This window comes from Brachyistius frenatus, unplaced genomic scaffold (genome assembly GCF_029030835.1).
Source record: "Brachyistius frenatus isolate BFR_SWC_R1_liver_20210118 unplaced genomic scaffold, ASM2903083v1 Contig_18, whole genome shotgun sequence".
In the NCBI taxonomy this organism is placed as follows: Eukaryota; Metazoa; Chordata; class Actinopteri; family Embiotocidae; genus Brachyistius; species Brachyistius frenatus.
The window spans coordinates 1,684,998-1,700,508 of record NW_027210617.1 but is presented as its reverse complement, the minus strand read 5'-3'; the positions used below and the strand labels follow the sequence as shown (position 1 = coordinate 1,700,508).

At 41.1% G+C, this 15,511-nt stretch overlaps 2 protein-coding genes across 3 annotated transcripts in view; both read right to left on the bottom strand.

Moving 5' to 3' along the window:
- Positions 1-9,766, bottom strand: part of p3h2 (prolyl 3-hydroxylase 2) — a 56,273-nt gene extending 46,507 nt beyond the window's left edge. Inside the window, exon 1 of the mRNA XM_069694763.1 lies at positions 9,164-9,766. Coding sequence (XP_069550864.1) covers positions 9,164-9,676 — 513 coding nt within the window. The 5' untranslated portion in view covers positions 9,677-9,766. The remainder of the gene's footprint in view (positions 1-9,163) is intronic.
- A 1,076-nt stretch (positions 9,767-10,842) lies between these two features.
- plaat1 (phospholipase A and acyltransferase 1) lies at positions 10,843-14,218 on the bottom strand. Of its 2 annotated transcripts, XM_069694607.1 has the most exons (5): positions 14,048-14,218; positions 13,209-13,258; positions 12,687-12,825; positions 11,831-12,099; positions 10,843-11,021 (listed from the first exon to the last, which is right to left on the bottom strand). In XM_069694607.1, exons 2-5 carry the CDS (start codon positions 13,233-13,235, stop codon positions 10,920-10,922), a joined length of 537 nt encoding a protein of 178 aa, XP_069550708.1. In that variant the 5' UTR covers positions 13,236-13,258; positions 14,048-14,218; the 3' UTR covers positions 10,843-10,919. The 2 variants fall into 2 exon arrangements, with proteins under 2 accessions (XP_069550708.1, XP_069550709.1); XM_069694608.1 differs by lacking the exon at positions 13,209-13,258.
- Between the last annotated feature and the right edge of the window lie 1,293 nt (positions 14,219-15,511).

Sequence of the window (15,511 nt, the reverse complement as noted above, 5' to 3'; positions counted from 1 at the left end):
TCCAGTACTAAGGTACAACATATGGAGCAACATCGCCAAACAATGTGGTTGTCAGGACAGTGAGTTGTTTATATAGTTTACTTCTTGATGTAGCTTAGTTAGTAGTAAGCAGGCAACATTGTCACAGAAGGTTTGGTTAATGTTCCCTCCTTTTGTCGAGTGAGTAGGAGCAGGAGACCTTCTTCATCACTACATGCTGTAGTATCCATCATGACCGAATTCACATCACTGCAGGTATGAATCATTTCGATGTGAAATATTCGCAGGTGAGTATTTCACATTTTTGTGTCGTTTGTTCGTCCCGCTCCCGATGTATGATGACCTTTAGCCTGATGTGAAGGCTCTGGTGCGGTCCAAACAAATGAACCAAAAGAAGGTGTATGGAGTGTTTAAGGATTTCTGCTCCATGTTGGTTTAAAAGTGAGAATAAAGTGCACAAGAAAAATAAAAATGTTAACATGCAATTGAATGGAAACTCAACAAACTGCATCTGCTGAAAATCATTGTTTCCAAGGTCAATATTGCATCAGATCTTTGATATAAACTTGGAATGGAACAGCGTGACAGAGTTAAGTTCACCCTGCAAACAGTATTAACACACAAACCATACTGGATTCTAAACAACAGCACAGTTGTGGTATCTCATCCCTGCTCACTTCAAGCAACACGAGGACCCACTCAAGCTGAGCCAATTAATGTCAACACAGCTTGGTCGAGAGGTTGGAGAACATCACTGTTTGGCCCTTATCCCATGCAGAACCATAATATCAGAGCAATATCAGTTACCTTATGCTGTGAAGCTGAAGTGGAAATGCATACAGTCACACAATGCCATGCCATGGAAGAAGTGAGCTTTAACAAGTGGAAAAATGGAATAACAGACATGTGACCCTGCCGACCCGGCCTGCAGGCTCCCTACGGGACCACTGCTATAATGGCCTCAATTAAATGTTAACCATCTTACCAAAGGAGCTTTCAGTTCAGTACATGAATGGAAAGGTAGGACATTAGTTATATGTGAACACTGAGTCTTTGTAATCTACATCTAAACTGTTAAAAGACAAAAACAGAAAACTAACATTAGTGTACTTCAAGAAAACTACAAACCTAGACAACTAGTCTATTTTCCAGTGTTTTCACAACAGATTTAACTTCCTGTGCCCTCTCCCCTCTCTGTGGTTTCCACTCCACAGCCCACAGCTCTTCGTTTCTCAGAAATCATCTGCTGAGAACAGAAGCAACCTGAGACCGTAGCACAATTTATAGCTCACGGTTGTGCAGAAAAAGCTGCGAGGTGGATATAGGACACCTCAAAAATCTGAAGAACATTTTACTTTTTGTGTGGACTAACGTTGGCATAAATCTGTGCCAACAGTTATGTCAAAGCCAAACAAGTCAGAGGACACTGAGCTACTCACTACAGACCCTTAACAGGATGCTGGCCTCATATGAACAAACATATTGGTAAAAAGAAAATTAAGACACTGACGCTTTCCATGTGCCCTGTTTGAACAGCTGGGTTTAGCAGCCGACACACCAATGAACGTATGCATAACTCAGCTAAAGTGATCAGTGTAGTTTGTACCGAATCATCAATTAGTCCATAAAAGGCTCCTTCTATCTGCTCCCTCGTCTATGACCGAAAGCTATTTGTATATTCTCAAGCTTCACATTCTCAAAACTGACCCAAGTTCACTTTAGTATTTATCTCGGAAAATCAACACACTTGTCAGACACAGGAAAAGTTCATGCAAACATATTCCCAATCATCGTCTGCGTACTTTGTGGGTGTCACAGTACACTGAAATAAGCATTTTCCCTCTCTTCTAGGAAAACAGCAATGAAAAAATTAAATGAAAAATTCTCCATGTGCTACAGGAAAACAAAAACATAACATGACAAAAAGAGGCAGTTTTACTGCTTGTGCCCTGTAGTAGCCAACACATAGCTCATGTCACTAGTGAAGCTGAACAGATGCCTGGCAAGCTCAGCTTTTTCCATCGTAGCACTGATTCCTCCTCTTAAGACACCCAGGAGACTTTGACCAGACTGATAATCACCAACACAGAATAATACACACACAAACAGGATTTAGAGGCATGCATTCAAACAGACACACAGTGAGCACAATGATTCTGTAGTAGCAGAAACTGCCCTTGCTGCCAACACACATACATCTGTCTATATGCTGCTCTCCATCTGTTTGGATCCTGACAGTGGATCTTGGTCCAAATCCTTCCTTTTGTGACAAAGGATCTTGGGATCTTTCATAAATTAGGACTAGACTGTGGTCACTGTGATAAATATCTCTATTAATCAAAGTAAGTCTTTGGAAGCTGAATCAAAGATGTCTTTATTGCCATCAGCTTCTACTTCTGGCCAGTCTGCTGCTCTGTTTGGACTCTACACTTTCACAAATGCCAGCGCTTCACAAAGTCACCTGTGAGCCAAGTCCGACTCTGCCACAACCTGCAGCTTTCTCATCCCAGCTCACAAACCACCGCAGTGTTTTCAGTGGTGATCATTAACCAGCCTCCTCCACCCTCCTCTCCCTCAGCCGTTTAATTGTTAATCAGGGCGAGAACAATATAGGTGCCGCAACATGCCCCTGCATTCCTGTGATGCGTTATCCGCTCAAAAGCGGTCATGCAGAAGACTTTTGGCACAGCCAAGTGCCACAATGTCTGACCGTCTAGTCAGAGCCGAGCACTGCACAGTAGGTTAGGGGAGCCAAGAGAGCAAACTAATGACAGCGGAGGTGTGTGGAAAATATCTCACCTGGAAGTTAGTATCCACTAGTGCAACATCTCTTTACCCTCACCATTTTCATTATCAGAAATCTTTATTTGGAAATTGATATGCCATATTTATTGTGTAGCAGTGAACCATCCAAAGATTACAAAATCCACCAACCAGTGCCTTTACAGGTTGCTCATTGACACTTTATATGTGTGATGTTCAAACTTGTTGTTTGGTGACTTCATTGAGTCTGGTTGCCATGAAAAATTGCCACAATACCAATGGAGATACCAAGGAGTCACAGCGCAGAGCCAAGGAATAGTCTGGTAAATAATCCCAGCTAAAACTAGAACCTGCTGTTTTTACATCTGTTTTTGTACACACTAAACAAACAATATAACATGTTAATGTGCTGGTGGGAGGACAGCGAGCTGTTTCCCTGTTTACAGGCTTAATTTAAACCTAAACTAATTGGCTATTAGCTGCAGCTTCATTAATTGACACGTGACTGTGACTGTGTATAAAACTGGACGAAGCTTCCAGGGCTGAAAAATGAGACCAATGCGGAAGAGCCATAAACTGCAATAAGACTGAGTACAATACAGGTTGGCTTCAAAAAGCCTAAAAGTCAATAAAAAAAAAATTCCACAAGTTATCATGGTGTTGTTAGCTAAAGTCCCTTATTCTTGTTAGTTTTCTGGTGATCCATCTAAAAATAATCCGATCTATAATTAGAAGTTAGGCCTCAAAGAGTCATGTTTTGAGTATATACAATCAGATTTAGTCAGATCTACCCACTCCCAGCCTGTCCAAATATAGTCACTTCTGGCTCCAAACTGCTCCAGACTAGCAAAATTCAACGGTCCAAACTCAAGGTCTCACAAGGGCAGTTCACAAACCAATGGGTGATGTCACCGTCGGTTGCCGCTTCATGGACAGACAGAATAGTGCCATTTTCATATTTTTAACTCTAAAAAATTAAGTCTTTCCTGAAAAGTCAAACTGGTCCTTTCACTTGAGAATTAAGTCTTTCAACCAAGAATGTCAATCACCTGGTGCATCAAGCAGCTGATGCTCTCTAAACCTGAAGTTTTATCCCTAACTTGACATTGATTTAATAAAGGAAAGAAAACTTATATTAAAGTGTGAAATTATAACACTTAGCACAGCATCTTGTTGCCTCATACCACATATTCTGAGTATCATAAACTCTCAATGAATGTTTTTAGTGAGTCCCAGAGCAAATAATCAGCTAGGTTTGGGCAGGAGAGATGACTTCTACTGTCATCTGCTCCTGCACTTCTTCCAGGCTCCCGGGCCGTTTCCAAATAACCGCAAAACGACCCTGTGGACAGATCAAACAAATAGATCTGACTTGGCGTTAAACAACCTGCCTGCCTCCGAGCAAATGGCAGTGTTTTTGCTTGCTTTAACCACTCCAAAGACCGAGCTCACTCTCCATGCATCTGAGCCCTTTAATCCCCTTATTATCAGCTACAGATGACAATAACATCATCTGTGATTTCCATCTAGCACACACACACACACACACTGCTATGATGTCTGTTAATACAAAATCTGTTCAGTTTCCACTAAAAATGTTCCCCACATCCAACATTCTTGTCCAGGGTTCAAGCTGATGTGGAAGTCTAAAACTGGAAACAGACATTTCACCCCACAGAGAAGCCTCCGCTGCTATGTTTGGCTAATTATGTAAAGTTCTTTATAATTTAGCTCCTCTCACATACTTCACACACACACCTCTACAACCAAGGCAGCAGATTGTATCTAACCGCATGGCCATCCAAAGCGGGGAAGACTTGAGCCACAAGCTCTCTGCTGTGTTATAATCACATCATCGATTCACAGTGGAGAGGGAATCATGAATTAGTCGGATATTTAGAGGGATAATTCCAAAGAAGCCTGACAACATCAGAGAGTGTCTTGACCTACTGCTGCCTTTTAACACTGTGCCGAGAGACTGCAGGGAAGTTAAGTTAAAAAATAAAAAAAAAATCAAGATGGTCAGTGAGTTATGATTCACAATTATTAAGACAAGTCAAATCATGACTCCTCTCCTCTCTTATGTCAGTTTCAACAAGAGGAAATTAAACCCTCATTGTTAGGACTTAAATTCCTGTTTACATTTTGGAATTCCTGACAAATCGCCCCAATTTTCATCATCCTTGTTCCTCGACATTAAAGCTACATTTACACTGATGGCTCCAAAAGCCCCATCTGCTGTCAGAACTGCAGTTCCACTGGTAACAGGATGAACACATCAACAGGGTCATTACACAGCATCATCAACCTCCATAATAAATGGTATTTGGCATCCCAAGTTCCCAAACCTTTATGGGATGAACTGGATCACTGACGGCAGTCTCGTAAAGTGAGCTCTCATACAACAAGCACTATTATGGCCTGAAAATGTGAGATGAGACACACTCGATGACAACAGTGTGTTTGTTGCCGTCTCTGGGAACTGCACCTCGGCTCGTAAATACTTGGATGGGTTGAGTGCCGAGGACAGATTTCCCCGTAGGGGGCTAATAATGGACAATTATCTGTGCAGAATATTTGTTATACCCAGAGCAGGGAAGAAAGGGTAAAGCCGGCAGGGTTTGGATCAGAAGGGATTATACGGTGCCTCATTTTTTAAGATTTTCCCCAGGTCCTTGTGATGGGAAATCTTGCGATAATAGAAAGGAGAAAATGCTACGAATTTATATGATAAAAAGTGGAAATTACTAATTTACTGTGTTCTGTCTCTTCTAACGAGTCAACCTCCGCTGACTGCAGTTTACATCAGTGTCTGTCCAGACTCATATAATTTATGCCATGAAGACTTTGAAGGAATTTGGCCAATGAAGTCGATTCGAATAGAACACAAAGAGGTAACAATAACAGTAAAAAAAAGCTTCAAATATACATGTTGCTGCAAAGAGGCTACAATTTCACACACATCTTCAACCTGCCAGCACAATAGATCTATAGAGTTTCAAGGTGGACACCCAAGATTATTGTCACCAAATCAGTATCAAACATGAAGTATGATCACAGTTTCCACTTGTGCTGCGCAGTTACGGTGCTGAATAATGGACAGAAAGGTTTTTTTTACAGAACATTATAACGTCACAGTGAAGTTAACCTCTGACCTTTTGGATATAAAATGTCATCTCTTCATCATTATATCCTATCAGACATTTGTGGGAAATTTTGTCACAATTATTGTGTGAATTCTTGAGTTATGGCCACAAACATATTGTATACTTTTAACAACCAAAATCTAACTGGCCAAATTTGAAGAAAGTCCTTCAAGACATTCCTGAGATATCGCATTCATGAGCATGTTGACGGACGGACAACGTGAAAACATACTACCTTCTGCCACAGCTGTCGCTCGGCCGGAGGAATGGTAAAGATCACAGTGTCCGCAGCTAAAACAATATGTTTAATTTGCAGCTGGATATTTACATTATGATTTGTATCTAATGTTCACTCATCATGAAAATAAACAGGGATAAATTAACATAAGTAGATTTTAAAAAATAAAAATTTGAATAACGAGCTCTAGTTTCACGTTCCCCTCTTGGAACAGCAGCTCTTGTGAGACCCATCAGATTAAGAATAAAGATGCTGGAGATACAATCTCCATTGCCCCTCAGGGGAGCTTAAGGCCTTTGATCGCTCTGCAGTCAGGCGACTGTAACGAGAGCAGTGGCCAGTGGCAGAGATCACTGGAGGCCATCGAACTCCAGCCCACTGGCAGCTACAAAAGTCTCCCTTTAAAAGCTGCAGAAGGTGGCGTGTCTCTCTTTTTTTTTTTAGAAAAGCAAACAGACCACAACAGGAAAATAAAATATTTGCCAGGCTAAATGATGGGCGAGCTGGGGACATAGGCAGCGGCCTGAGTGAGGAGAACAGTTGGTGACTGTGGAGCCTCTTCTAACAAGCCCAAAGGCAGCATTATACCAGAGGCTGTCAGGAGGTGGGTGTGTGATGCTGGAATGTTAAATACTGCAGGAATGTTATTTATTTTCATAAATACCACCAAGTACCCCCATACCAACACACGTGCGGGTGCGTGCACACATACACACATTCAGAGTCAGATACAAGTGTGCATGTACACATTGACTAGTCTGATGTGCTCAGATCGGCCTGGCCAGAAGAAGCTGCCCAGCCTCTCCTCACCTGTGGTGAGATCTAGATTAGCGCTCTCAGCCTTGATGTGCTCCTATAAAGACGTCAGCACGCCAGGAGACACGGAAATAAAGATCTGCTCGAGCACTGAAAACCACGTCAGTTTCTGCTTTGTAGAGACAGAAAAAAATATATAATCACGTGGCACTTTTTTCTCCAGGCAGATGTTAGAGAAATCAAAACGCTTTGCACAAAAGTTGAGGAATATTTTTACAGCTGGACATACATCTGTGCGTAAGACCATCTATGCTCATGTCTAGACAGGAGCGTGAACTTTTATGGAGTACGTCAGCTCAGCTCTTAGTCTTTCTCTGCTGACTCAGAAAAAAGTGAAGAAACCATTTGCCCGCAGACAGTAACAGGACTGATCAACTTCCCTCCAGTTCTGAGCAGTGGAAGCTGTGTGTCATCACCGGGGCATTTGGAGGTGGTTTGCAGTCAGCAGCAGAGGACTGGGTCTCAGGTACATGTGAGGAAATGCTGCTAGCTTACCAGGTGAACTCCAAATGGGTTAAAATGTCTTATTTACATGAAGGTAAAGAAGGTATCCACATCCTTTAAAAGCTGTATGATAGCTACTGAAACTGCAACCATCCAAACTCTGAAGTGTCCTGAAGCTGATGTGAGTGTGCTGCTGAGGGACAGATGCACAAATCATTGCATCACAGTTCCTATCAAGCATCGTATTTTATGTCTGCATGTTGAACCAAGTGTAAAGCTCAAGTTCCACTATTTTTAAGTATCCACTTGTTTTTTTCAGCAAAAAGCTGGTTGGAAGACATTCAGAAATGTCCTTTTATATTTATTATAATAAAAATCCTTCAATGAAAATATCCATCAATGGATAAATATCCATTTATAGTTTTGTGAAACCACGCATAACAAACCAGATTCACACACAGTCTGAACAAGCCATTACACTTTGTTCCCAGCTCTCTTACTTTATCTTCGTCTTGGGCTGTTCCCACGCCTTATCAAAAGCCCAGCCAAAGGATGAACCTCATGAGAAGCACTGTTTTGGAAATGTGTATAAATGGTGGACAAATACTAATAGAGGCAGTTTATAGTGCTGCAATAATGAAAAAAAAAAACAACTCAACAGGTTCACCTGGGTGCACTTACAAGTGGATCTTGAGTTGTGTCTTCTTAACAAGCACGTTTCTACCACTTTGGAGGTGGGATGAAGCAGGAAAGAGAAAGAATGAAATGCATTAAAAAAAATTATAATAAAAATGATAAAAAATCATATAAATGCACAGAGGGGCCAGAAAAATCAGTTGTGTTGTAAACAAAGGACTGAAGCAAGTAAAGATTCAACCTGCTGTGATTCAGCCTCTGAACTTCGATCCACCTCTAAGTGAATCTAATATCAATGCACACAGATGCATGTAACGCATGTTACATCACGCTGTTACATACTGCTACTGTCAGGACTGAAAACATCATTTGATTTACTGCGACAAGCATTTAGCTTTCTGCCTCGAGTCTGACAGGTAGTACCAGCGCATTAATATTGTTGACCTGTGCTGGTTGATCACACGTGTACCACTATCAGTACATATGGAAGCTGTGTCGTATAATTGTGTTTTCCTGCATTAAGATGTTTGTTGTACTTATTTTTTTTGCTTGAATTCTGTACAGTTTTGCGCCACAGATGTTTTTATTTATTCTTTGCAGAGACTGTAACTCAGTTAGGTTTCGAGGTCAACATGTTAAACTACCTTCAGCTTCGATGATAAAGTTTACACTACCTCTATAATATATCCTGCCAAATAACAACTATCCTTGAAGAGCTTACTTTTCATAAAGAATGAAGAATGCACATGTTTGCCAGTCCTTATAGTGATCATTTTGCTAAACATAAATATTGGCAAACATTTCGATTCTTCACAAACTCTTCTTTGAGATTTCTCTGAGGCTAACATTGCACAATACTGATGTCCTGGCACGTGTCAAACTTTGCATGTAGCTCAAATACAAATGTGTGCTGTGCAGCAACATTGAACCCTCCTCCACCCCCACCCCCCCACCCCACTCCCCTGTGACCTCCCCTCTTCTCTTATCGCTCTGCATCACGTTGCTGGGCAGCAGCACCAGATGATGAAGAATGCAGCAGGTCATATAGAGCAGAGCAGCAAGACAAACCATTCCCCGCTGAGTGGACAACAATAGTACTCATTCACAGCCCGTTTACTCCGCACCCCCAACCCCCTTTCACCTTCTGATAAGCCAGCTGGAGATAGTTGTAGGGGATCCTCCTGTGGAAGTCCTGAACCACATCCTCGCTGACTCTGTGCATCGACTGTGTGCCAATTTTCTCCTCGATGCATTTGTCCAGGCACGCCGCTCTCCGGAGGACCACGTCGAAGAAGAGCAGGTCCGAGAAGGTTTCATCAAACGGATGCTGGTCCTGGCACCTCAGCCGGCACCGGACCTTGGTGCGCCGGACTTCTGCGTAGCTGCTGAGCGCTCCCTCCATGTAGCGCACCACATTTTCATAGTCACTGTTGTAAAACGCCTGCACCGCATCGTCATATAAAAGGTCGTAAGGCTCCAGCAAAGCTAATGAGGATGACAACACGGCGGACAGCACGAGTACCGAGAAGACAACAGCCGGTGAAAAGTTTCCATCCATCCTCAGCTTCGGTTCAGACTGAAGGAGCGTCAGGCGGGGGGCAGTCACGGCGATCAGCTCAGCCTCGTTTTGCAGTCCATTTAAATTCAGAGACATTTAGGACGGCACCGAAACAGGGCGGAAATAATGTTAGTCGACCGGGGACACACATTTTGTTTTGACCCCTCTCTGGCTCCGCTGCTAACTCCTCCCCTCCAAGAGATGAATGGCCAGATCATAATCTCAGCTCGCTCCCCTCACAAGCAGCCAGCCGGTGGGGAGTCGGGGTCCTTCGGGGAGGCCCGTGGGCCGCCTCACGTACGAGCAGCATACTTTTATTAAACTTTAATTTCATCACATGAGAGTTTGCTTCTCAGATAAATTAAGTCGCTGTTCCAAAACGTGAAGACATTTGAATAAATGGAAAAAGGAAGTTTGGGTTCTTTCTCAGGCTGTCTACAAAAATGCCTGAAAGAGGAACTTCTGTTTTTTTGATAAACCCATCATCCTAAATATGCAAAACACTCACGAACCAATGAAGCCTAATTTTCCAAGAAATTCGCGCCTTGATGATAACTCAAGAAAGAACGACTTTAAATAGGCTTTCTTATTTGATTACTAGAAATTATTCACTTAAAACCTGTTTTTGGACAAATATGTATTTCAATGTTTTGGATGAATTATGGCTAGATGTTCTGTCTTTTTTCTCTTGTAGAAATTTCTATTGGCAACAACAGAAAAAAAAAAGTGTTCATTGTGAGTGTCTGCGAGAATTACACTTTCTACCGTACTCTGTCTCCCTCTCGTGGTATTTTCCAGTACAGTCAGTTTTAGTATATGTATTCTCTGCACATTCATTATTCAGGAAAAGAATAGACGTGAGTTTTAATTTTTTTTTAAATAAACAACATGAACCAGTTGAGAAGCTGTTAATCAAAACTATGTGAGACTAGAGAGGCTACAGGTAGTCGAGCAGGTAAAAGCACTTCCACAAACTGTACTGTATGAGTCCAACGAATACGCAGTACCTTCACAGCAAAAATATGAGTGTTGACGTGTACTTTCTGTGAGCTGTAAAGGCTATACTTACAGTATACCTTACAAATAGATCATTTATGCGTACTGATGCGTTGTTGGTGTGTGCAAGTCATATTTGACGAGCTGCTGCAAACACAGTGAGCTCGCCAGATCAAAAGTTTACTGCAGGATATATCAAGAAAACTCTTTGTGTTTTCACTTCTATTTTACTACGGGGCAAATAACACAAACATGTGCATCTTGATCATTACTTTATTTCATTTTTTTAGTGACAGCCGCATGAATGTTGGGGGACAACACCCTTCATTGAAGAACGTAGCTGTCAGAAAGGCCTGTTTCTGGATCGTGTGTTGATCAGTCCCAGGACAGAGAAGGCACTGGCTGCTGCCGTCACCAAACTGATGGCCCCAATGGCCCGTGTAGCCTGTGGAGACAAGGAGGAGCACAGGACGTGGGCTGAGGATTACTGTACAGCAACAGCAGAGGTCGGAGCACAACAATCAGCTTGGATTGCTTACTGCATACCCATGATAAAACATTATCCCAAACCCATCAGAGTAAAAATGCATCATTATAGGTTAGTTCATTAAAACATTTACTCATAAACAAAACCTGTTGTTCATGAGAAGAAGCAGACAAACCACCACATCTGTTTTATTCTGTGAATATTAAAAACTGAAAATATGTAGCCTACACCCTCACCCCAAACCTGCACCTAAACCCAACCAGCTGGACTCATAAAAATATAGACAGTGGTTGTATTTGAGTAAATTACAGTTTATCTGACTTAAATGGATGAAACCCACTCCATTTAAGGGGCAATAATAGGGAAGTGTCCTTTTTACCTTTTAATTCATCACATATTTGCAAGTAAGTGACCAAAGCTGACACAGACATCTAATATAATTTGGAGAAAAGTGACAATATTTGTGTTTTCATTTTAGTAGATTACATTCCTATTTTTTTTTTTTTTTTTTTACATGAATAAGTCAGGTAAACAATCAGCAACCACACATTGGAACTGAAATGTCCAAATTAAAAAAAAAACATAGTCCTAATTTATGGCGAGGATCACTTTGATTTGACACTTTGGAAAAGATGTTCTCTTCTAAGACTCTGTTCTAAAATGTAAAACTGTGACAGTGGAGGGATTCATCAGTCACTGTGCTGTGATGAGTTAAAAGTTTTGCCTTGATGGCACATGAGACAGAAGCAAAACAAACAGTGAGAGACCTGCTCGGACACCCCCTCCCCGTAGCGCAGAAGGGTGACAAAATGCTCGCAGTTGCTCCCCAGCAGGTCGTACGAAACCTCCTGGCCGATGAGGGCTTGCGCTCGCTGGATGATTTCGCAGACGGGCAGGGGCGTGTGGTTGTGGTCGTACTTGTTATTAACACGGTACGAGTCGCTTCCCACCACCTCCTTCAGCAGCTGCATGCGCACCACTGCCTTCCTGCTGAAGACGGACTTCACACTGGACATGGCAGCCGCCTGGCTCTCATCTGTGGGACAGGAGGAGAGCTTCAGGGGCACAATTTTCTTTTAATGCAAAAAAAATAAAATAATAAACACTTCCAATCCAGGGAAACGTGAGGGAATCATTTAGGATGTTGAATCTGTACAATAAAGAAATGTGGGGAAATAGATCCCAAACGTTTTGTATTCTTGCTATATAGGATGAGAATAAGCATTTCCCTATTCAAATGACAAATAAAGAAACTGGAAAAAGTGTGTTTATCATTTCACATTACTCATTTTACTAATGAAACAGGGGGAACAATGCCAAAACCAGCTGAACGTGAGGTCCACGTGCTTGCCAAAAAAGTGCAGGTTAAAATTCAGAGCAAAATTTAAGAGGCCAAATATTTGACTAGGCTGTGGCTTTCAAACAGGGTGAAGTATCCAGACAGAACCGTTTTAACCTGAACTAGAACTGTGTTTAAAGGGGGAAAGCATAAAGACTTTAATCAATAATTCATATTTAAATGTAAAAAAAATAATTAACTTTAATGCCCTTGGCTGGCTTTGCCAAATTTGTCAGAAGTCAGTTTCCAGTGGCAGACACTGCAGATTGAAGGCTCTCACTGACCAACTGGAGTTAAGTTGATGATGTAACCATCTCCCAGGTAGAGAGCCCAGTGTTGATAGGCTGGTCTGAAGATCTCAATGAGGTCACCAGGCTGAGGATCACCAGAGGGCTCAGGAAGGTCAGGGTCATTGGAGGCCATCTACAGAGAGAACGAGAGGAAGGCATGTTGTGTGTTTAATTTCACAGTTTAGTTGCTTTCCTGACATGCATACACAGGTTTATATTCTCTACAAAGACATAATATTCACAAATATAAACGTTGATAGGATGGAATAACTGACATTTGGAGTTTTACTCTTTCAAAATGTAAATAATGACTTATGAAAAACGTATGAAATATAATTGTAAATCTATAACGTTCAGTTAACCTTTAAACCCCACAGCTGCTACATTACTCATATTTATATAAATGTTTGGGTTTAGGGAAACTATATACTGGAAAAGACCACTGATTCACACATATTCACACAATAAAAAAGGACATGTTTAAATTGCGGGCCATCAGCCATTCAGTCAACTTACAGCAGAGTTTTGTTGTTGTTTATCCATCCCACATCATGCTTCCACAAATTCTAAAAAAAAAAAAAAATAAAAAAAAAAGAAGGCAGAGCGAGGATGTTTTCATGTCAACCACTAAAGTAAAACTCCTTTGAACGCACTGACAGATCAAGAAATTATATCTTTCTTACGTAGTTTGGAGAAAGACCAGATTTAAAAGGCAAAATAACAAAATTCCCAGAGACAGAGAATGCTAGATCGAATGGTACAATGTAAAGGTCACGCATACACACACACACACACACACACACACACACACACACACACACACACACACACACACACACACACACACACACACACACACACACACACACAAGCTCTTGTGTCACCTGTGTTGCTACAATAGCACCAAACACAATGGGGAAGCTGACAGAAAAATAGTTTGAGCCCAGGTTATTTCAAATGTGGAAAAAAATAACCTGTACATTCACATCACCTTCACAATTATTTGTTTCTTGGATCACCTGAGAAAACGATTGAAGTGCTAATATTTTTGTGAGTTTCAGAGAGACAAGAGGATAGTTTGGATCAAAAGGACAGTTGAATGGGATGAAATTTATATCTGCCCAGGGGAGCAATTGAGTATATCCAGATCATTATTAATTCACGATGCCAAAGCCACACTGGAAATAGGAGGCCATGTATTATTTACTAAACCAAAACTTCATCAGCTGTGGCAAGCTGCTACTAACATGAAAACATGATCACAGGCAAATTATGTAATAATTCATCACGTAATAATTCTGTAGGGATTATATCGAGGCTGTAAACTGAATTTTCAAAACTTAGTGAATACTTACTCAAACACCAGCAGCTTTTTCTTCCTCACCATTTTAATTCTCCATCATAAATCCGCACAAAACCATAAAAAAAAATCGGGGCAAGAAAAGAAAAACTGAACGAGATTAATCCAAAATTAAAATCCCTGAGATGACAAGCAGTTGTTGAAGAAGTCAAAGCCAAACCAGAGGCTGGAGGTCCTGCTGGAGGTATTTCAGTGTCCGCTGCTCTGACTGATGGCAGTTTGCCACAGCTGCTAATGTCACACACACACACACACACACACACACACACACACACACACACACACACACACACACACACACACACACACACACACACACACACACACACACACACACACACACACACACACACACACACACACACACACACACACACACACACACACACAGAGAGAGAGAGAGAGAGGCATTTCCTCTCTGCTTTTGTCCCATTCACAATCCTCTCCCCTGAATAAAAGCTATTGTGAGTTTGGAAAGGCAACATATATATGACTCATTTCAGTTTTAAATACTGCCAGATCTCTGCTTGTAAAGGGGACGTTAGTGTAAAGTAGCCTATGTGCATGTTCATAAATGTTCCTACTGGAATTTACAATGAATCTGTAACATGCCATAATAAGTTTCAGGAGAAGTCAGATGAACACCAAAGTCTGTAGAGTACACTCTGATTGCTACTGAAAAGGGCAATTTATTAACACCATTTTTAGCAGGTCTCGAGTTTTTATTATTATTATTATTTTAGTGTCATTTCAGTTTTACTTTTATACTTCTTATATGCAGCTATATTGTGTGTCTTTCAAAAGAAATACAACATATTATTGTTTCCATGTGACCTGCAACTATTACAGTAATTTCATCTTTTTTTTTTTTTTTTTTTTTTTTTTTTGCTCTGACCAAACAATTGCTTTTATTACATTTTACTTCATTCTTGTACATTTTTTAGGACTCATGTGTGTTAAAACAACAATTGCAGCACGTAATAATCATGACGTGCATTATTAATATGTTTATTACTCTGCAGTGAACCTGTCCTGTATATAATCAGTCATATTTATCAAGGCTGGAGTTTCAGCTACAAACAAGGAGATCTCCGGGGTTGGACGCATTCATCTGCTCATTGATTGGCTGCGAGCCGCCTGGCGTTACGTCACTTGTCTCCGCCCCCTGTCCTGAGCCTGTGGGACGCGGGTTAAAGCCAACATTTGCTAACAGGAGGTTTTGTATTTATAACAAAATAAAACACACCATAATTGAAGGGTCTCTGGACTATGTAAAATAATAATTGGACGTCAGCCAGAGGGGCTGCTTTATGAAACGCGTTATGTGTAGCGCAACTTTAAAGCTTTAAAAAAAAAAAAAAAAAACAATGCTGAGAAATAATTGAATGAACAACGATGAATATGAATTATTTTATTTTGAAATTTATTCCGGAAGCCGACTCATTTCCCGCGAGTAACT